We start from the raw sequence: 22,967 nt of genomic DNA on the forward strand, positions 1-22,967 counted from the left end.
TTTTCTAAAACTGTTTGAATGGTGTCTGTGAGTATAACAGAACTCCTATGGCAGGCAAAAACCTGACAAGGTTTCAAGCAGGAAGTACCCTGTCTGACAAGGAGTCGTGCGTCTTGCATCTTTTTATTGAAAAGTAAGGATCTTAGCTGTAACGTGACAATTCCCAGGGCTCCAATAGGCTCTCAGAGCCCGCGAAAAACCTGAAGGTTTACGAGGGAGCCTCAGGTTGAAACAGATTATCGCCTTTTGTAAGTGGATGCTCAGAGGACCTTTGAATGAGGCGCGTGCACGAGTCGCTCCCGAGGAGAAATTTTATTCGGCTGTTTAGGCTCAATGCATACTCCCGGTCGGAATATTATCACTTCTCTACGACATAAATGGCATAAAAATTGGTTTTAAACAGCGGTTGACATGCTTCGAAGTACGGTAATGGAATATTTAGACATTTTTGACACGCCAATGCGCCATGCGCGGGACCGTGAAGAAGCATTCTAGAACTCACGAACAAAACGTCGCTGTTTGGATATAACGATGGATTATTTGGGACCAAACCAACATTTGTTATTGAAGTAGAAGTCCTGGCAGTGTATTCTGATGAAGAACAAGCAAGGTAAGAACATTTTTCTTATAGGAAATGTGATTTTGGTGGAGGCTGACCTGGGTGGGTATCTAAATAGCTAGCCCTGTAATGCCGGGCTATGTACTTAGATTATTGCAAAATGTGCTTCATCCGAAAAGCTATTTTAAAATCGGACATATCGAGTGCATAGAGGAGTAATGTATCTATAATTCTTAAAATAATTGTTATGCTTTTTGTGAACGTTTATCGTGAGTAATTTAGCAAACTGTTAGTAAATTCAACGGAAGTTTGCCGGGGGTTATGCGTTTTCTGAACGTCACATGCTAATGCAAAACGCTGTTTTTTGATATAAGTATGAACTTGATTGAACAGACATGCATGTATTGTATAACACAATGTCCTAGGTGTGTCATCTGATGAAGATCATCAAAGGTTAGTGCTGCATTTAGCTGTGGTTTGGGTTTATGTGACATGATATGCTAGCTTGAAAAATGGCTGTCTGATTTTTTCTGGCTGGGCACTCTGCTGACATAATCTAATGTTTTGCTTTCGTTGTAAAGCCTTTTTGAAATCGGACAGTGGGGTTAGATTAACGAGATTCTTGTCTTTAAATAGCTGTAAAATAGTCATATGTTTGAGAAATTGAAGTAATAGTATTTCTAACGATTCAAAAATCGCGCCACTGGAATTTCAGTAGCTGTTACGTAGGTGGGACGAAATCGTCCCACATACCCCAGAGAGGTTAAAAAAAGGGGCTAATCTTAACATCTACTAACCATGTGTATGTGACAAATACAATTTGATTAGATTTTTATATAAATGTAGTATTGGGATGCAAACTCAATGTTATACATTTCAACTCTATATCTGACATGGTACAGGTGTCGTCTGTTATTTAAGCCCATAACCATGTGTGTATGCTTTTGTTTCATTTTAGATTTGTTTTAGACTACCAAGAAACACTCTGTGACCCTGATTTAACCCACTGCAGTAAAAGGTTAAGAATATCTGTCTTGAGTTCAGTTTATAACGAAAGCCACTCGGGTTAATGTAAAAAAAATATATATATATTTATTGATTGATGTTATCATGACTACCCATCCCCATAAATATTTTGGCTAGTGGTGTTTTTGCAAATGATATCAGCGACCACTGCGCTATTGCTTGCATTAAAGATACCAATTTGAAAAACTCTGTCGCTTGTATAATTGTGAAGAGAAATTTTAAAAGAAATCTCGCCCCAGGCTTACCTTCATGATCTGTATTTTGAAGAGCTTTTTTTCTACTACTTGCATACCAGAACCTGTTCTGGAATTTTTCTCATCCATTTTTACCTCTCTGGCTGATAAACATGCCCCTTTCAAGCAATCTACTTTACTAAGAAATCAAGCCTGGGTCAAGGCTAGGCAAACTGTCTCGTTACCTGATTGCCAGCTATTTAGGCAATTGAGAAATAGGTGCACTGCCAACAGGCCAAATCAAACTACTTCCTTAGCGATGATAGCGAAGATGAAGGGGGGGATGTCCAACACGATCATGGTCGGTCCCAACAGTGACCAGAATAGACCAGTGCCTGAGAGGACAGAACACACAAGCAAGTCTTTATTGTAAAATAGATTGTGTTCTAAATGATTTCCCTGGGTTAATAAAGACAAAATAAATACTCCAAGAGTTTATTGTAATTTTAAATGTAAAACATGATAACACACCTTTGTCTTCGTTCACAGAAACACAACCTATGCATGTATGGATGATCTATCTATGGGTGCCTGGACACCCTTACCCATGCCATCCATTTAAAAGGAGAGACATCAATGTAGCTACAGGGGTATTGTCATATTCTGGAATGATCCACAGAAATACATGAAAGTGGGCGCTCTTTTCAGTGACGTTTTTTCTTCTATGAGATTGTAGACGTGTCGAATCGATTCATGTGTAAAGGGAGTTAACGAACTGCTATCTTTTTGGTAGTGTAGTTGACCAAGACGTCATAAACGATGAGGTCACACATGGTTTGTAGTTGGCCAAGACGTCATAAACGATGAGGTCACACATGGTTTGTAGTTGACCAAGACATCATCAACGATGAGGTCACACATGGTTTGTAGTTGGCCAAGACGTCATAAACGATGAGGTCACACATGGTTTGTAGTTGACCAAGACGTCATAAACGATGAGGTCACACATGGTTTGTAGTTGGCCAAGACGTCATAAACGATGAGGTCACACATGGTTTGTAGTTGACCAAGACGTCATCAACGATGAGGTCCCACATGGTTTGTAGTTGGCCAAGACGTCATCAACGATGAGGTCACACATGGTTTGTAGTTGACCAAGACGTCATCAACGATGAGGTCCCACATGGTTTGTAGTTGGCCAAGACGTCATCAACGATGAGGCCACACATGGTTTGTAGTTGGCCAAGACGTCATCAACGATGAGGTCACACATGGTTTGAGAGGCAGAGGTCCTGGGATTCTAGTCTCGGTGTGAGCTTGTACGGGATGAAGTGGAAAAGCTAAGCAAGCACACTGACCTCCGTCACACATACTTACACACGACCCCCCTGGCTCTCTTTTTAGTGATCTGTCTTCTTTTCTTAGATAGTGTATCGGTCATTCAGCCTTATAGCCCCAGGCCCCAGTCCCATTCTTTCTAGTCTAAACCGGCACCTCTCTTGGAGACCACGACCAACAGGTGGGGCTCTTGTTCAGTAGATGTGGAATCGACCCATGGTTATACTTTAACACGTCCCCATTGGCTCTTCTTACTGACCAGGTTGCTGGTGTTTCACATGATGGTTCCATCGCTCCTGGTAACCACTATGACCAGCTAGGGCTTGTGGAGAACCACCTGTGTGATAAGAACGAGGACCAGAATGGAAATTTTAATGCTTAATTATTTATACTGTAATGATAGTATGCACTAAGTATTTCCAATCCTTCCATTCTGAGCAGAAACCCTATTTATTTAGTTTGGTTCTGTTCTGAACAGCATAATAAAATTCTGAACCGGTTCGAACCAACATTTTTTAACTGTTCATATAGTTCCTTTTCGTTAATTATTTTCCTCGTGAAATCAGCATAGTTCTTACATTTATCTCAATAATTTACTCCACCAATAAGCATGGATAAAGCAGCTTGCTATGGAACGGGTAAGCTAGTTGTTTACATGTTCGATAGAAGGAGATGTGCAGGCACGAGATGCAAATGAAAGTCCACAGGGGGGAGAGAGCGAGGGGTGGACATAGAGGGGGCTTGGCTTAAAGCGCTGAGCATCATGATGTGATGTGGGTTGGAATAGGCTGATAATATCATCAGAACTTCAATAAATTGCAGAATTATACACTGAGTGTACAAAACATTTAAAAACACATTGAGAACGTGCTCTTTCCATGACAGACTTGAGACAATTGAGACATGGATTGTGTGTGTGCCATTCTGAGGGTGAATGGGCAAGACAAAATAATTTAATTCTGTTGAATGGGTTTGTTATTAGGTGCCAGGCACACTGGTTTGAGTGTGTCAATAACTACAACGCTTCTGTGTTTTTCAGTTTTTATTTTGAGATATCCAGACCACCACCCGAAGGACATACAGCCAACTTGACACAACTGAGTCAACATGGGCCAGCATACCTGTGGAATTCTTTTGAAACCTTGTACAATCCATGCACTGACGGATTGAGGCCATTCTGAGGGCAAAAGGGGGTTTCAACTCAAAATTAGGAAGGTGTCCTTCATGTTTTGTACACTGAGTGTATACTAGACACAAGGAATCATTTTTGGGGAACGAAAAGGAACATTATTAACCAGTTCTCAAGATTTGAAAATAATGGTTCTGTTCCAGAACCCTAGAGATTACTTTTGTTCACGTTTCTGTTTCTCTTCCTCTTTAAATGTTAATTTTTTCTGTTTTTGGTTCTGTTCCCTGAACCAGTTACAATGCACACTGAGTTGATTCTTTCTAAAATGGATTTAATAATCTAATGCTTCCTCTCCATGCACCTCCATGGTACTGTAGCATATTAATAACCCAATACATATCTACCTCCATTACTCCAGTTTCCCCACACATGTAAATATGGTATTGGAACTGACTTTTTAAATATTTCCTGTCTATAGTATGCTTACTTACTTTATTGTGCATTTCTTATTCTTATTCCTCGTGTGTTTTTTCAAGTAATACATTATTGATTATTGCATTGTTGAGTTCGCAAGAAAGGCATTTCACTATACTTGTGCATGTGACATTAAAACTTGAAAGTAGATGCACACACCTTAAGGAGACTAGGCAACAGGATATAAGATAAACAGAGTAGCAGCAGCTTGCATGTGAGTGGGTGTGCGGGTGTGTAGTCGGTATCAAATCAAATGTATTTACAAAGGGGAAGTGGGATACCTAGTCAGTTGTACAACTGAATGCCTTCAACTAAAAGGAGTCTTCCGCATTTAACCCAAGCCCTCTGAATCACAGAGGTGTGGGGGGCTGCCTTAATCGACATCCACGTCTTCAGTGCCCAGGGAACAGTGGATTAACTGCCTTGCTCAGGGGCAGAACAATAGATTTTTACCTCAGGGATTTGATCCAGCAACTTGTTGGTTACTGGTCCAACACTCTAACCACTAGGCTACCTGCCGCGCAAACCCTTTTTACATCAGCAGACGTCACAAAGTCGTATACAAAATCTCCAAACAGCAAGCAATGCAGATTTTGAAGCATAGTGGCTAGGAAAAACTCCCTAGATAGGCAGGAACCTAGGAAGAAACCAGGCTCTGAGGGGTGGCCAGTCCTCCTCTGGCTGTGCTGGGTGGAGATTTTAAGAGTATATGGCCGTTAAGGCCAGATCGTTCTTCAAGATGTTCCAAATGTTCATAGATGACCAGCAGGGTCAAATAATAATCACAGTGGCTGTAGAGGGTGCAACAGGTCAGCACCTTAGGATTTCAGTTGGCTTTTCATAGCCGAGCATTCAGAGGTCGAGACAGCAGGTGTGGTAGAGAGGGAGTGCGGGAGGGAGGGTGAGTCAAAAACAGCAGGTCTTGGAAAAGGTAGCACGTCTGGTGAACAAGTCAGGGTTCCATAGCCACAGGCAGAACAGCAGAAACAGGATCAGCAGCACGACCAGGCGGACTTGGGACGGAGACAGCCAGGAGTCATCAGGCCAGGTAGTTCTGAGGTATGGTGCTAGGGCTCAGGTCTGGGTGGAGCGAGAGAGAGAGAGATGGGATAATTAGGGGGAATACACTTAAGTTCACACAGGACAACAGATAAAACAGGAGAATTACGCCAGATAGAACAGACTGACCCTAGCCTCTAGCACATAGACTACTACAGTATAGATACTGGAGGCTGAGACAGGAGTGGTCGGGGAATGCTGTGGCCCTGTCGCACGTTACCCCCAGACAGGGCCAACCAGGCAGGATATAACCCCACCCACTTTGCCAAAGCACAGCCCCCACACCACTAGAGGGATACCAACAGACTACCCTGAGACAAGAATGAGTTTAGTCCCCGAAGATCTCCTCTACCGCACGAGCCTGAGGGGGAGCAAGACCGGACAGGAAGATCACGTCAGTGACTCAACCCACTCAAGTCGAGTATAGCGAAAAAAGCCTGGCATGACATGAGGCACCCCTCCTATGGACGGCATGGGAGAGCATTCGTAAGTCAGTGACTCAGTCCCCGTAATAGGGTCAGAGCCAGAGAATCCCAGTGGAGAGAGGGGAGCTGGCCAGGCAGAGTCAGCAAAGGTGGTTCTTCGCTCCTGTGCCTTGCCGTTTACCTTCGCACCCCTGGGCCAGACTACATTCAATCATAGGACCTACTGAAGAGATGAGTCTTCAGTAAAGACTTAAAGGTCAAGACCGAGTCTGCGTCTCTCACATGGATAGGCAGACCATTCCAAAAAAATGGAGCTCTATAGGAGAAAGCCCTGCCTCCAGCTGTTTGCTTAGAAATTCTAGCGTCAATAAGGAGGCCTGCGTCTTGTGACCGTAGCGTACGTGTAGGTATGTATGGCAGGACCAAATCAGAGAGATAGGTAGGAGCAAGCCCATGTAATGCTTTGTAGGTTAACAGTAAAACCTTAAAGCTTCCTAATAAGTCAAAACTGTAACTTGGCCACTCAGGAAAATTCATTGTCTTCTTGGTAAGCAACTCCAGCGTTGACATTGTGTTTTAGGTTATTGTTCTGCTGAAAGGGGAATTCATATCTCAGTGTCTAACAACAGAACATAACAGCAGAAGGAAATGTTTCCTTTCTGAAGATGGAAGTGGTGGAGAAGCCATCGGGCCATGCAGTCCAGTCAACTGATACTGTTTACTGTTTAGTTGTGGAACTAGGTACTGGAGCTGGTTACTGGATTGAGAGTGAAAGACACAGTAGCTTCTTCTAATACCAGTACAGAGTATTGCCCATTGTGTGTAGAGTGAAGTTTCACTTAGGTACAGATCTAGGATCAGCGTCCCTTCCCACAATTCTATCCTTAACCATCAGTGGGGGAAAGTCAATCAGCATCTATGGTCAACTACAACCCTACCAGCCCCTTGAGAGGAAGATGTCACACACCTTGTGATATACTCTGGACCCTTTGACCCAATAAGAACAGCTGTCAATCTTTAGTCACTATATTTTTTGTTATTCAATAATACTTAGAATACTTAGATGAAAAAAGCCTGAACATACATGGCTCAAAAGTTGTTGATCTCTGAATCTATAGTTTTCTATTGTTGCATCTTATTTAGTACAGAAATGTCCTGTGAAGGAATTGCATTTCTCTGTTGGGGAGATGCACATAAACACAGGCTCAATTTTAGTTCAAAGTTGTCATTACTTGCAAGACACACAAATCATCATGAATCACACCTATCCTGCTGGTGTTACTGCTGTGTGTGGGTTGACCCAGAAAAGAGAAGTTGCTCAACAGGAAACAGACACAAGCAAACATTTCACATGTTAATGTGTCCGTCCGTCCGTCTACCTATCTATTATATTCATTGGAGCACCATCTCAACACCATGTCTCTCCTTTTAGGGTTTGGATTGCTGACCTGCATAGCATCATCAGGTAGGCTTTTGTATATCTCTCAGTTTCTATTGTGTAGTTCTCAAAAAGAGCAGCAATACAATGGTAAATAAAGATATACTGATGGGAAAATATTGGACTGCTTCTGATTCATCCATCATGTAATTCTTATTATCTGAGAGGAATTCTGTCATTTTTACAATGAAACGGAAAACATTGTATTGGTTGAAAAATATTTGAGGTGTCTATTAGAATATAACTATTGCTGTAGTTAAAGCCAAGGCACCATTATTTGACAATTAGGCTGGTCCCTTTAAAGACTATAGTCACAGTTCCGAAGCTTCTGTGCATCTGCAGGATTCTCTACTTTGTACGCAGTCTCTCCTCTACTCAGAGAATTTTAATAAAGTCAGATCAAAGCTGAATCAATGTCTGCTAGATCACAGAATGAGAGTATTCTACACAACCAAACTATAATAACATAGTAGAACGTTACTGGAAGACAAAAACACCAACTCATTTCTGAGGAGATTTTAGGATTGTGTGAATGGTCGCAATTTTTCTCTCATGTGGCCAAAACTCAACAGCGCACGTCACTAGGCAAAATATGTGCTTTGATTGAAGTTGAACACAGCAGTGGTGAAACAATTACCGAATTGTCATGCTTGAGTAAAAGAAAAGATATCTTAATAGAAAATGAATCAAGTAAAAGTGAAAGTCACCCAGTAAAATACTACTTGGCTAAAAGTACAAAAGTATTTGGTTTAAAATATACTTAAGTATCAAAAGTAAAAGTTCAAGTATAACTAATTTCACCTTCCTTATATTAAGCAAACCAGACGGCATTATTTTCCTGTTTTTTTATTTAAGGATAGCCAGGGGCAGCACTTGTGTTAAGTGAGTCCTCCAGATCAGAGGCAGTAGGGATGACCAAGCATGTTCTATTGATAAATATGTGAATTGGACCATTTTCCTGTCCTGCTAAGCATTCGAAATGTAACAAATACTTTTGGGTGTCAGGAAAAATGTATGGAGTAAAAAGTACATCATTTTCTTTAGTAATGTAGTGAAGTAAAAGTTGTCAAAAATATAAATAGTAAAGTACATATACCCAATAAAACAACTTAAATAGTACTCAAAAGTATTTTTACTTCAGTACTTTACACCACTGAAACACAGGTAGGCTGTTCTACAGTTCAACAACACCATCTGCTCTAAAATGCGCTCACTGTAAATAATTCAAAACAACACTGTCAAATCAAATCAAACTTTTTTTGCCACATGCGCTGAATACAACAAGTGTAGACTTTACTGTGAAATGCGTACTTACAAGCCCTTAACCAACAGTGCAGTTCAAGAAGAAGAAAGGGGGATCAATGTAAATTGCTCGGTGGTGATTTTTATGAATTGTTCAGCAGTCTAAGGGCTTGGGGGTAGAAGCTGTTGAGGAGCCTTTTGGTCCTAGACTTGGAGCTCCGGTACCGCTTGCCATGCGGTAGCAGAGAAAAAGTCTAACAATTTTCTGGGCTTTCCTCTGACTCCGCCTATTACATAGGTCCTGGATGCCAGGAATCTTGGCCCCAGTGATGTGCTGGGCCATTCGCACTACCCTCTGTGGTGCCTTACGGTCAGATGCCAAGTTGTTGCCATACCAGGCGTTGATGCAACCGGTCAGGATGCTCTCGATAACACTGTAGGTTATTAACTCAAGAAGATATAAATGCATTTCTAGATCTTCCTGAGTTATACAGTGATGTTTCAAAGTAGACTACAGACATTCATTCAGCTTTGATCTAACTTTATTAAAGAAGCATGATTCTCCAGAGTAGCCTGTTCTCTTCTAGTATAATGTGATTTAGGGCCATCTGTTATGTGACATGCCTGGATGTTAACCAGTTTGATTTTTCATCAAACTGACCCTTTCTTCTTTTTTGTCAGATCTAGCACCGTTCTCAGACAATTGCTTTCATTTTTGGTGTAATGACCATTTCTGGATAAGGTTTACATACAGGATAAAAGCTTGCTATGTCACATTATTGTGCAAAACACAGGGCCCTAATTAATACTTGTGGAATTATGGATTCCATCCTCATCATCCTCATCACATTATTTCTTCTGTGTGTTTATTTCATAGAGTCCAGCTCTGTGTTTGTGCTGAAGGGACAGGATGTTCGTCTGGATGTCCAGGAAAATGTTAAACTGAAAGAGTTGGAGTTATTTAAGTGGACCTTCAGATCAGAAAATATCCTAAGATGCTCTGATACATTGTTAGTGAAAGTGTCTCCTGAGTACAACAACAGGGTTGAGTTTTATCAGGGAAACTTCTCTCTGCTACTGAAGAACCTACAGCAAAATGACAGTGGACCTTATACTGCAGTAGTGAATGGTGACAAAGAAAAAACAATTATTGCATACCAGTTAATTGTCCAAGGTATGTTTGACTAGTTTTTCTAATTTATTATAAAGTGACACAGTTACAGTATCAATCAATAGAGCTAAACATAGTGTACAGGTTAAATGCATATTCATTAGTACTCTAACTCTTGTACTCAGGTTAATAAATGAACTATAATGTTGTTCTATCTGCTTTCAGAGAGAGTTGAGCCACCAGTCCTGACAGTGGACTCTAACTCCACCATAAATGCCACCTGTAACGTGACTGTGACCTGCAGAGGTCAGAAAACCTCTGTCACCTCCAGCTGTAACAGCAGCACCTGCTCTCAGGTGGGAGGAGAGAGTAGAGTGGCTGAGACCTCCACTGTCCCCCTGCTCTCTGTCTATGTGGCAGGGGGTTCCATCATCTGTAACCACAGCAACCAAGTCAGCTGGGCCAACGACACTAAGGAGATAGTGGAACTCTGTCCAATGAAATCTGGTAAGACACACACACACACACACACACACACACACACACACACACACACACACACACACACTGCACACAAATTAACATCTCAAATACTGTATGTCAGATATAAACTGAATGTACAAAACATTAAGAACTATACTAACTATATATATGAATTAACATGTGTGAGCTCACAAAACATTAAGAACACCTCCACATATTGAGTTTCACCCCAACTTTTACACTCAGAACAGCAGCAATTCATCCAGGAATGGACTCTACAAGGTGTCGAATGCGTTCCACAGGGATGCTGGCCCATGTAGACTCCAATGCTTCCCATAGTTGTGTCAAGTTGTGTGGATTGAAAAACCCAGCAGCGTTGCAGTTCTTGACACAAACCAGTGTACCTGTCACCTACTACCATAGCCCATTCAAAGGCACTTAAATCTTTTGTCTTACCCATTCACCCTCTGAATGGCACACATGCACAATCCATGTCTCAATTGTCTCAAGGCTTAAAAATTATTATTTAATCTGTCTCCTCCCTTTCATCTACATGGATTGAAGTGGATTTAACAAGTGACATCAATAAGGGATCATAGCTTTCACCTGGATTCACCTGGTCAGTCTATGTCATGGAAAGAGCAGGTGTTCTTAATGTTTTGTACACTCAAATGAATTATTGGAGGAACTGTAACCTTGTCCCCAGGCTAATTGCACAGAGGAGGAAGTGTCTGATCTGCGAGAGGAACTATAACACATTGTCTGTTTTTTGTAAACCAGTGTCTCCCCCTGCTGGTAGCATGTCTGTGTGCATGCTGAAGATCATCCTGGTGTCTGTGGGGCTGGTCATCATGATCTCTGCTGTCATCACTGTCCACATCAGAGACAGATTCCACTATGGATAGAATTCTGTGTTTTGTATTTTTTCTCCCTTAGACAAAGTGATTCCTGCTCTGTGTCACAGTAAGACTAGGTCAAAAAAGTACTTTTTAAGTGTTTCAGGTGGTACATAACATAACATAACGTAATATAGCATAGCAAAACATTGCATAGCATAGCACACAGTATCACATGTTTTTGGGCCATTTGTTTTTTTAATGCCCAGTATGAAGAAATCAAATCAAATGTGATTTGTCATGCTTGGTAAACAACAGGTGTAGACTAACAGTGAAATGTTTAATGACGGGTCCTTTTCAACAATGCAGTTAAAGATAAAAGATACAAAACAGAAAATAGAAATCGTGTCAAGCTTTAAATATCGGAACAGAATGACATTGCACATTTCACTGTTAATATCCTCACTAGAATGAGGTTTTGACGTTCGTCCAATCTGTTTATTTTCACCTTTCCTGTCCAAATCATCCTAGAGTATCTCAAAATTGATTGTGTAACTCAAATAAGTTACTTATTTAGGATTAGGACATGATTTGGAAAATATTAATATAGGTACCATTGACTTGCATTGATTTCCCTGGGGGCGTTTTGCCCCAAACCCACTGACATTACATGTTACAACTTATTAAAAATGGATAAAAAATGTATCTTTAACCAACTGGTATACTGATATACCTGTGTTTACCTGCTGTGTGTACAACACATTAAGAACTCATGCTCTGTCCATGACATAAACTGACCAGGTGAATCCAGGTTAAAGCTATAATTCCTTATTGATGTCACTTGTTAAATCCGTCTAGATGAAGGGGAGGAAACAGGTTAAAGAATAATTTTTAGACAATTGAGCCTTGGATATTGTATGTGTGCTGTTCAGAGTGTGAATGGGCAAGATATTGATTATGTTACTTATTTACTTGTTATTCGTGTCAGATATTTCCATTTTGGGATAGTTGTTCACTGAATTGCTAGCACCAGTTGCTCACGCTGCTACAGTGTCTATAAACGTCTCACGCTCACTGGAATGTGAAATCACATGATTCTGCTAACACATCCCATCCCAAATCACAGTAACTTATAGAATAGTGAAAATTCACTTTGTCTGAAGATGAGAGAATTAGTGTAGAGTTCTATGACCCAGCTACGATATACCATCTGATTCCATTATCATGTGAATGCTACAGGCCCATATCCCCTGTTGGTATAGCCAAGGTAGCAAGCCTGGCTTCATCACTCGGAATACTATAAGATGCACTTGTCTAGGTTTACCGTTATGCTATCATTAAGATGGTAAAATAAATCCTCTTAGAGACCTCTAATCCCGTTAATGGGATTGATTTTGACAACAGCCAGTGGAAAATCAGAGCGCCAAATTCAAAACAGCTAAAATCTCATAATTCCATTTTCTCAAACAATCAACTATTTTACACCATTTTAAAGATAAGACTCTCGTTAATCCAACCACATTGTCCGATTTCGAAAAGGATTTACGGCGAAAGCATAAAATTAGATTATGTGAGGACATAAACTTCACAAGAAAAACCACACAGCCATTTTCCAATCAACTAGATGCATCACAAAAACCAAAAGTACAGCTAAAATATTTACTAACCTTTGATGATCTTCATCAGATGGCACTCATAGGACTTCATGTTACACAATACATGCATGTTTTGCTCGATAAAGTTTATATTTATATCCAAAAACCCATTTACATTGGCGCGTAATGTTCAGAAATGTTTTCCCTCCAAACCTCTCGGTGAATGAGCACAATGAGCACACATATTACAGAAATACTCATCATAAACTTTGATCAATATAGAAGTGTTATGCACAGAATTATAGATACACTTCTCCTAAATGCTACCGCTTTGTCAGATTTCAAAGAAGGTTCACGGCGAAAGCACAATTTCAGCCCAGAAGACACCAACAACTAGCAAACAGAAACCCGCCATTTTGGAGTCAATAACACTAAGAAATGACATTATAAATATTCACTTACCTTTGATTATCTTCATCAGGAGGCACTCCCAGGAACCCCAGCTCCACAATAAATGTTTGATAAAGTTCATATTTATGTCCAAATACATCCATTTTGTTCGCGCGTTAGGTTCATTATCCAAATCCACAACGCGCCTGCTTACTTAGTCCAGACGAAAAGTCAACGTTATACTACAGTTTGTAGAAACATGTCAGATGATGTATAGAATCAATCTTTAGCTTGTTTTTAACATATATCTTCAATAAAATTCCAACCGGACCTATCCGTTCTCTTTAGGAGTGAATATGAACTCAGCTCGCTCACAAGTCCTTGCGCGTGACTGAGCCCATGCCTTATAATGGGACACCTACTTCCTTGGGCTGTTATTCCCATCAAATTCACCATAGAATCCTCAAACAATGTTCTAAAGACTGTTGACATCTAGTGGAAGCTTTAGGAAGTGCAAAATGAACCCATAGTCACTGTATACTGGAAAGGCAATCACTTGAAAAAACTACAACCTCAGATTTTCCACTTCCTGGTTGGATTTTTCTCAGGTTTTTGCCTGCCATATGAGTTCTGTTATACTCACAGACATCATTCAAACAGTTTTAGAAACCAGAGTGTTTTCTATCCAAATCTACTACTAATAATAATAATATTCTAGTTTCTGGGCCAGAGTAGGAACCAGTTTAATTAGGGTACGTTTTTCATCTGGCCGTGAAAATACTGCCCATATCCCGAAGTTAAAACCTCTCTGGGGTATGTGGGACGATTTCGTCCCACCTACGTAACAGCTACTGAAATTCCAGTGGCGCGATTTTTGAATCGTTAGAAATGCTATAACTTCAATTTCTCAAACATATGACTATTTTACAGCTATTTAAAGACAAGAATCTCGTTAATCTAACCCCACTGTCCGATTTCAAAAAGGCTTTACAACAAAAGCAAAACATTAGATTATGTCAGCAGAGTACCCAGCCAGAAAAAATCTGACACCCATTTTTCAAGCTAGCATATCATGTCACATAAACCCAAACCACAGCTAAATGCAGCACTAACCTTTTATGATCTTCATCAGATGACACACCTAGGACATTGTGTTATACAATACATGCATGTCTGTTCAATCAAGTTCATATTTATATCAAAAACCAGCTTTTTACATTAGCATGTGACGTTCAGAAAAAGCATAACCACCGCAAACTTCCGGTGAATTTACTAACAGTTTGCTAAATTACTCACGATAAACGTTCACAAAAAGCATAACAATTATTTTAAGAATTATAGATACATTACCCCTCTATGCACTCGATATGTCCGATTTTAAAATAGCTTTTCGGATGAAGCACATTTTGCAATAATCTAAGTACATAGCCCGGCATTACAGGGCTAGCTATTTAGATACCCACCCAGTTCAGCCTCCACCAAAATCACATTTCCTATAAGAAAAATGTTCTTACCTTGCTTGTTCTTCATCAGAATACACTGCCAGGACTTCTACTTCAATAACAAATGTTGGTTTGGTCCCAAATAATCCATCGTTATATTCCAACAGCGACGTTTTGTTCGTGAGTTCTAGACACTATCAGAATGCTTCCTCACGGTCCCGCGCATGGCGCGTTGGCTTGTCAAAAATGTCTAAATATTCCATTACCGTACTTCGAAGCATGTCAACCGCTGTTTAAAACCAATTTTTATGCCATTTATGTCGTAGAGAAGTGATAATATTCCGACCGGGAGTATGCATTGAGCCTAAACAGCCGAATAAAATTTCTCCTCAGAAGCGACTCATGCACGCGCATCATTGAAAGGTCCTCCGAGCATCCACTTACAAAAGGCGATAATATATTTCAACCTGAGGCTCCCTCGTAAACCTTCAGGGTTTTCGCGGGCTCTGAGAGCCTATTGGAGCCCTGGGAATTGTCACGTTACAGCTAAGATCCTTACTTTTCAATAAAAAGAGGTAAGACGCACGACTCCTTGTCAGACAGGGTACTTCCTGCTTGAAGCCTTGTCAGGTTTTTGCCTGCCATAGGAGTTCTGTTATACTCACAGACACCATTCAAACAGTTTTAGAAAATTCAGAGTGTTTTCTATCCAAACCTGAACAATAATATGCATATTCTAGCTTCTGAGTTGGTGTAGGAGGCAGTTAAAAATGGGAACATATTTTTTCCAAAATTCTCAATACTGCCCCCTATACCAAACAGGTTTTAACACGTCCCCTCCGGTTCTTCTTACCTACCAGGTTGCTGGTCCATCGCTCCTGGTAACCACCATGACCAGCTGGGGCTTGTGGAAAACCACCTGTGTGATAAGAATTAGAACCAGAATGGAAATACCTTGTTGGACTGTCTTGTGTTTTTTATTATTTATAGTGTGATGATAATATACGCTAAGTATTTCCAATCTATCCATTCTGAGCAGAACCCCTATTTATTTAGTTTGGTTCTGTTCCGTTCAAGTGTTCTGACCAACAGAATACAATTCTGAACCGGTTCGAACCAACATATTTTAACTGTTCATATAGTTCCTTTTCATTAAATCTTTACCTCGTGAAATCAGCATAGTTCTTATATTTATCTCATTAATTTACTCCACCAATAAGAATGGATAAAGCAGCTTGCTATGGAACAGGTAAGCTAGTTGTTTACATGTTTAAAGGACGGATAAATGCAGGTGCGAGATGCGAAATTCCAGGGGTAGAGAGAGAGTGAGGTGTGGACATAGAGGGGGCTTGGCTTAAAGCGCTGAGCAACATGATATGACGTGGGCTGGAACAGGCTAATAATATCATCATAACTTCAACAAATTGCAGAATTACAACACATTAAAACAACATGCTCTTTCCATGACAGACTTAAAACCTGTTTGGGCTAGGGGGCAGTATTTTCACTTTTGGATGAAAAGCGTGCCCAGAGTAAACATCACTCAAAACTGTTTGAGTGATGTCTGTGAGTATAACAGAACTCATATGGCAGGCAAAAACCTGAGTAAAATACAACCAGGAAATGAAAATCTGGTGCCTGTATTTTTTTAAAGACCTTGCCTTTCTAACACACAGTGAGTAAGGGTTCATTTTGCACTTCCTAATGCTTCCACTAGATGTCAACAGTCTTTAGAAAGTTGTTTGAGGCTTTTGTGGTAAACACAGACCGAACGAGAAGGCTGGGAAGTAGGTGACTCAGTAAATCACATGCGTTCATTGCGCACGTTCATGTGAGAAGGGACCTGTGTTCCAAAACGTTTTTCAAGACAATGCAACCGTCCGGTTGGAATATTATTGAAGTTTGAAGTTAAAATGGCCATAAAGATTTATGCTATACAACGTTTGACCTTTTTGAACGAACGTAAATAGAACAGCATGGAGTTATTTGGACATAAATTATTAACTTTATCGAACAAAACAACATTTATTGTGGACCTTGGATTCCTGGAAATACCTTCTGATGAAGATTATTAAAGGTAAGTGAATATTTCTAATGCTATTTATGCATTTAGATGACTTCAAAATGGCGGGTATGTGTAATTGCCTGATGTTTTTTTCTGAGCGCAGTACTCAGATTATTGCAAAGTGTGCTTTCCCAGTAAAGTTATTTTGAAAACTGTCGATGCGGTTGCATTCAGGATATGTTAATCTATAATTCTTTGAATAACAGTTTCATATTTTCTCAACGTTTATAATGAGTATTTTTGTAAACTGTTGTGCTGATTCACCGGGAGTTTTGGGGGAAATACATTTTCTGAACGTCACGCGCCAATGTAAAATGTTTTTTTTGGGATATACGTAAATATGAACTTGATAGAATAAAAAATGCATGTATTGTCTAACATAATGTCCTTGGAGTGTCATCTGATGAAGATTGTCAAAAGTTAGTGCATCATTTTAGCTGGTTTTCTGCATTTGGTGATGCTTGTCCTTGCATTGAAAATGGCTGTGTGTAATTTTTTGTCTATGTAATGTCCTAACATAATCTAACTTCATGCTTTCGCCGTAAAGCCTTTTTGAAATCGGACAACGTGGTTGGATTAAGGAGATATTTATCTTTCAAATGGTGTAAAATAGTCGTATGTTTGAGAAAATTGAATTATGACATTTTGTTGTTTTCGAATTTGGTGCTCTGATTTTTCACTGGCTGTTGAATAGTGTGTCCCGCAGGTGGGACGGTAGCGTCCCACGTAACCCATAGAAGTTAATAACATGCTCTTTCCACGACAGACTGAGTAGGTGAATCCGGGTGAAAGCTGTGATTCCTAATTGAGGCCATTCTGAGGGCAAAAGGGGGTTTCAACTCAATATTAGGAAGGTGTCCTCATGTTTTGTACACTAAGTGTATACCAGACATAAGGAATATTTTGGGGGGAACGAAAAGGAACATTATTAACCAGTTCTCAAGATTTGAAAATAATGGTTCTGTTCCGGAACCCATGAGATTACTTTCGTTCTCGGTTCTGTTTCTCTTCCTCTTGAAATGTTTTTCTTTTTCGGTTTTCTGTTCTGTTCCCTGAACTGGTTACAACCCCTGCTATAGACTCACCATGAACAACACCAGCACACTGAGTAATCTTGATTCTTTCAGAAAATGTAATGGATTTAATAAACTAATGTTTCAAATTCGTCTTTTATTTTATCAAGTGCATTTATTCCTCTCCATGCACCTCCATGGTACTGTAGCATATTAAGGTGTGTGTGTGTCTACTTTCAAGTTTTAATGTCACATGCACAAGTACAGTGAAATGTCTTTCTTGCAAACTCAACAATGCAATATTCAAAAACAATGTGTTACTAGAAAAAAACATGAGAACTAAGAATAAGAAATACACAATAAAGTAAGTAAGCATACTATAGACAGGAAATATTTAAAACGTCAGTTCCAATACCATATTTACATGTGCGGGGAAACTGGAGTAATGGAGGTAGATATGTATTGGGTTAAGGAGACTAGGCAACTGTCACAGTTGTCGTTGTGTTGAAGGGAGGACCAATACGCAGCGGGAATGTCGATGCTCATCTTTATATTTATTCAATAAAGAGACCACGAAAAACAACAAAACAGTTAGAACGACGAAGGACAGTTTCACAGGCGAACTCGAAACACCTGCCTCCAATTGAGAGTCCAACACCTAAACCTAAACATAGAAAAACTAAACTAGACAGAACATAGAAATACATACAAAAACACAAACCCTCTGCCACGTCCTGACCAAAACGAATACAATTACTCCCTCTGCTGGTCAGAACGTGACAGTACCCCCCCCTAAAGGTGCAGACCCCGACTGCACCTAAAAGAAAAGACAAAAACCCCCCAAACAACAAAAAATATCCCCCTAAACTAAAGGGAGGTAAGGGAGGGTGGCTGCCGTCAACGACGGCACTGTGCTACACCCCCCCCTCCCCAACCCACCTATATAGGAGGCGGCTCAGGTGCGGGACGTGGACCTCGCCCCACCTTCGGCGTCGCCCACTTAGGTGGCGCCCCTGGCTGCGCCCGGCTGGCGGGCGGCGATGGCTGCGCCGGCGGACAGGTGCGCCACTCTGGCTGGGCCGGAGGACAGGCGGGCCTCTCTGGCTGGGCCGGAGGACAGGCGGGCCACTCTGGCTGGGCCGGAGGACAGGCGGGCCACTCTGGCTGCTCCTGACTGGCGGGCAGCTCTGGCGGTTCCTGACTGGCGGGCAGCTCTGGCGGCTCCAGACTGGCGAGGCTGGGCTGACGCACTAGATGCCTGATGTGTGGGGCTGGTACAGGACGTGCCAGCCTGGAGACACGCACCTCAAGGCTAGTGCGTGTAGCTGGAAACACTGGACCGTAGAGGCGCACTGGTGGTCTCGAGCGCAGGGTTGGCATCACCCCTTCAGGCTGGATGCCCACTCTCCCCTGGCACATGCGGGGCGCTGGTACTGCGCGTACCGGCCTGAAAATACCAGGCCTCACCACAGCCCCTACCCCGAAGCACGGGACCTGTCCAGTCTGTTTCTGTCCAAAAAGGGTACGGGAGCTGGTCTGGGTCTCCAATCTCACCCCGCCAAACAGCCCTTAGGCCCCCCCCAAAAAAATTATTGGGGCTGCCTCTCGGGCACCCTTACCTGCCGTGTTCCCCAGTCCTCGCCAGAATTCCTCCGCTGCTTGGTCCTGGTATGGTGGGTAGTTCTGTCACAGTTGTCATTGTGTTGAAGGGAGGACCAATACGCAGCGGGAATGTCAATGCTCATCTTTATATTTATTCAATAAAGAGACCACGAAAAAGAACAAAACAGTTAGAACGACGAAGGACAGTTTCACAGGCTAAATGAATACTAGCAGTGCAAAATACAACTACTCACAAAACCCAAACCAAACACACACCTAATTATAGGACTCTCAATCAGAGGCAACTCGAAACACCTGCCTCCAATTGAGGGTCCAACACCCAAACCTAAACATAGAAAAACTAAACTAGACAGAATATAGAAATACATACAAAAACACAAACCCTCTGCCATGTCCTGACCAAAACTAATACAATTACTCCCTCTGCTGGTCAGGACGTGACAGCAACAGAATATAAGATAAACAGAGTAGCAGCAGCTTGCATGTGAGTGAGTGGGTGTGCAGTCAGTATCAAATCAAATCAAATGTATTTATAAAGCCATTTTTACATCAGCAGATGTCACAAAGTTCTATACAGAAACTCAGCCAAAAACCCCAAACAGCGAAGCAATGCCGATGGCTAGGAAGCACGTGGCTACGAAAAACTCACAAGATGGGTAGGAACCTAGGAAGAAATCTAGAGAGTAACCAGCCTCTGAGGGGTGGCCAGTCCTCCTTTGGCTGTGCCGGGTGGAGATTTTAAGGGTACATGGCCATTAAGGCCAGATCGTTCTTCAAGATGTTCAAATGTTCATAGATGACCAGCAGGGTCAAACAATAATCACAGTGGTTATAGAGGGTGCAACAGGCACCTTCGATTGCCAGTTGGCTTTTCATTGTCAAGTATTCAGAGGTCAAGACAGCAGGTGTGGTAGAGAGGGAGTGCGGGAGGGAGGGAGAGAGAGAAGGAGAGTCAAAAACAGCAGGTCTGGTGAAAGGTAGCACGTCTGGTGAAGAAGTCAGTGTTCCATAGCCACATGCAAAACAACAGAAACAGGATCAGTAGCATGACCAGGTGGACTGGGGACGGGGACAGCCAGGAGTCGTCAGGCCAGGTAGTCCTGAGGCCAGGTCCTAGGGCTCAGGTTCGGGAGAAGAGAGAGGACCTACTGAAGAGATGAGTCTATAGTAAAGACTTAAAGGTCGAGACGGAGTTTGCATCTCTCACATCCATAGGCAGAACATTCCATAAAAATAGCGTACGTGTAGGTATGTACGGCAGGACCAAATCGGAGAGATACAGTGCATTCAGAAGGTATTCAGACCCCTTGACTTTTTCCACGTTTTGTTAGGTTACAGCCTTATTCTAAAATTGATAAAATGATCACTCTATACACAATGCCCTGTAATTACAAAGAAAAACAGTTTTTTAGAAATAGAAAAATTAGATGGAAATATCACATTGTCATAAGTATTCAGACCCTTTACTCAGTACTTTGTTGAAGCTCCTTTGGCAGCCTCAAGTCTTCTTGGGTATGACACTACACACTTGACACATCTGTATTTGAGGAGTTTCTTCTATTCAAATCAAATTTTATTTGTCATATACACATTTTAAGCAGATGTTAATGCGAGTGTGGCGAAATGCATGTGCTTCATGTTCCGACCATGCAGTAATATCTAACAAGTAATCTAACCTAACAATTTCACAACAACTACCTTATACACACAAGTGTAAAGGAATGAATAAGAATATCTACATAAAAATATATGAATGAGCGATGGTTGAACGGCATAGGCAAGATGCAGTAGATGGTATAGAGTACAGTATATACATATAAGATGAGTAATGTAGGGTATGTAAACATTATATAAAGCGGCATTGTTTAAAGTGGCTAGTGATACATTTATTACATCAAGATGGCAAGATGCAGTAGATGGTATAGAGTACAGGATATACATATGAGATGAGTAATGTAGGGTATGTAAACATTATATAAAGCGACATTGTTTAAAGTGGCCAGTAATACATTTATTAGATACATTTTTTCATTATTAAAGTGGCTAGAGATGAGTCAGTATGTTGGCAGCAGCCACTCAATGTTAGTGATGGCTGTTTAACAGTCTGATGGCCTTGAGATAGAAGCTGTTTTTCAGTCTCTCGGTCCCAGCTTTGATGCACCTGTACTGAACTCGCCTTCTGGATGATGGCAGGGTGAACAGGCAGTGGCTCGGGTGGTTGTTGTCCTTGACGATCTTTTTGGCCTTCCTGTGACATCGGGTGGTGTAGGTGTCCTGGAGGGCAGGTAGTTTGACCACGGTGATGCGTTGTGCAGACCTCACTACCCTCTACAGGGCCTTACGGTTGTGGGCGGAGCAGTTGCCGTACCGAATTTCTTCAGCCTTCTGAGGTTGAAGAGGCGCTGCTGCGCCTTCTTCACCACGCTGTCTGTGTGGGTGGACCATTTCAGTTTGTCCGTGATGTGTACGCCGAGGAACTTAAAACTTTCCATCGTCTGCACTACTGTCCCGTCGATGTGGATAGGGGGCTGCTCCCTCTGCTGTTTCCTGAAGTCCATGGTCATCTCTTTTATTTTGTTGACATCGAGTGTGAGGTTGTTTTCCTGACACCACACTCCGAGGGCCCTCACCTCCTCCCTGTAGGCCGTCTTGTCACTGTTGGTAATCAAGCATAAATGTAAATGATATGTAGATGTTGTCCTCAAAGCGAGCAAAGAAGTTGTTTAGTTTGTCTGGGAGCAAGACATCTTGGTCTGCGACGGGGCTGGTTTTCCTTTTGTAGTCCATGATTGACTGTAGACCCTGCCACATACCTATCGTGTCTGAGCCGTTGAATTGCGACTCTACTTTGTTTCTATACTGACGCTTAGCTTGTTTGATTGCCTTGCGAAGGGAATAGCTACACTGTTTGTATTCGTTCATGTTTCCGGTCACCTTGCCTTGATTGAAAGCAGTGGTTCACACTTTCAGTTTTGCACGAATGCTGCCATCAATCCACGGTTTCTAGTTGGGGAATGTTTTAAGAGATGCTGTGGGTACAACATCACCGATGCGCTTGCTAATAAACTCGCTCACCGAATCAGCATATTCATCAATGTTATTGTCCGACGCTATGCGGAACATATCCCAGTCCACGTGATCGAAGCAATCTTGAAGCGTGGAATCCGATTGGTCAGACCAGCGTTGAACAGACCTGAGCTCGGGCGCTTCCTGTTTTAGTTTCTGTCTATAGGCTGGGAGCAACAAAATGGAATCGTGGTCAGATTTTCCGAAAGGAGGGCGGGGAGGGCTTTATATGCGTTGCGAAAGTTAGAATAACAATGATCCAGGGTTTTGCCAGCCCGGGTTGAGCATTCAATATGCTGATACAATTTAGGGAGCTTTCAAATTAGCCTTGTTAACCTGTCTGGGCTAGGGGGCAGTATTTTCACGGCCGGATGAAAAACGTACCCGATTTAAACAGGTTACTACTCTGGCCCAGAAACTAGAATATGCATATTATTAGTAGATTTGGATAGAAAACACTCTGAAGTTTCTAAAACTGTT

The 22,967-nt window shown here is 41.6% G+C and overlaps 1 protein-coding gene across 1 annotated transcript; it reads left to right on the forward strand.

Annotated features, from left to right (window-relative positions):
- The first annotated feature begins 7,493 nt into the window (after positions 1-7,493).
- On the forward strand, positions 7,494-12,367 carry LOC115157498 (SLAM family member 5). The gene is made up of 4 exons (XM_029705803.1): positions 7,494-7,648; positions 9,741-10,037; positions 10,200-10,481; positions 11,238-12,367. The coding sequence occupies exons 1-4, from the start codon at positions 7,600-7,602 to the stop codon at positions 11,360-11,362; spliced, it is 753 nt and encodes a 250-aa protein (XP_029561663.1). The 5' UTR covers positions 7,494-7,599; the 3' UTR covers positions 11,363-12,367.
- Positions 12,368-22,967: the final 10,600 nt, after the last annotated feature.

This window comes from Salmo trutta, chromosome 21, assembly GCF_901001165.1.
Source record: "Salmo trutta chromosome 21, fSalTru1.1, whole genome shotgun sequence".
Lineage (NCBI taxonomy): Eukaryota > Metazoa > Chordata > Actinopteri > Salmoniformes > Salmonidae > Salmo > Salmo trutta.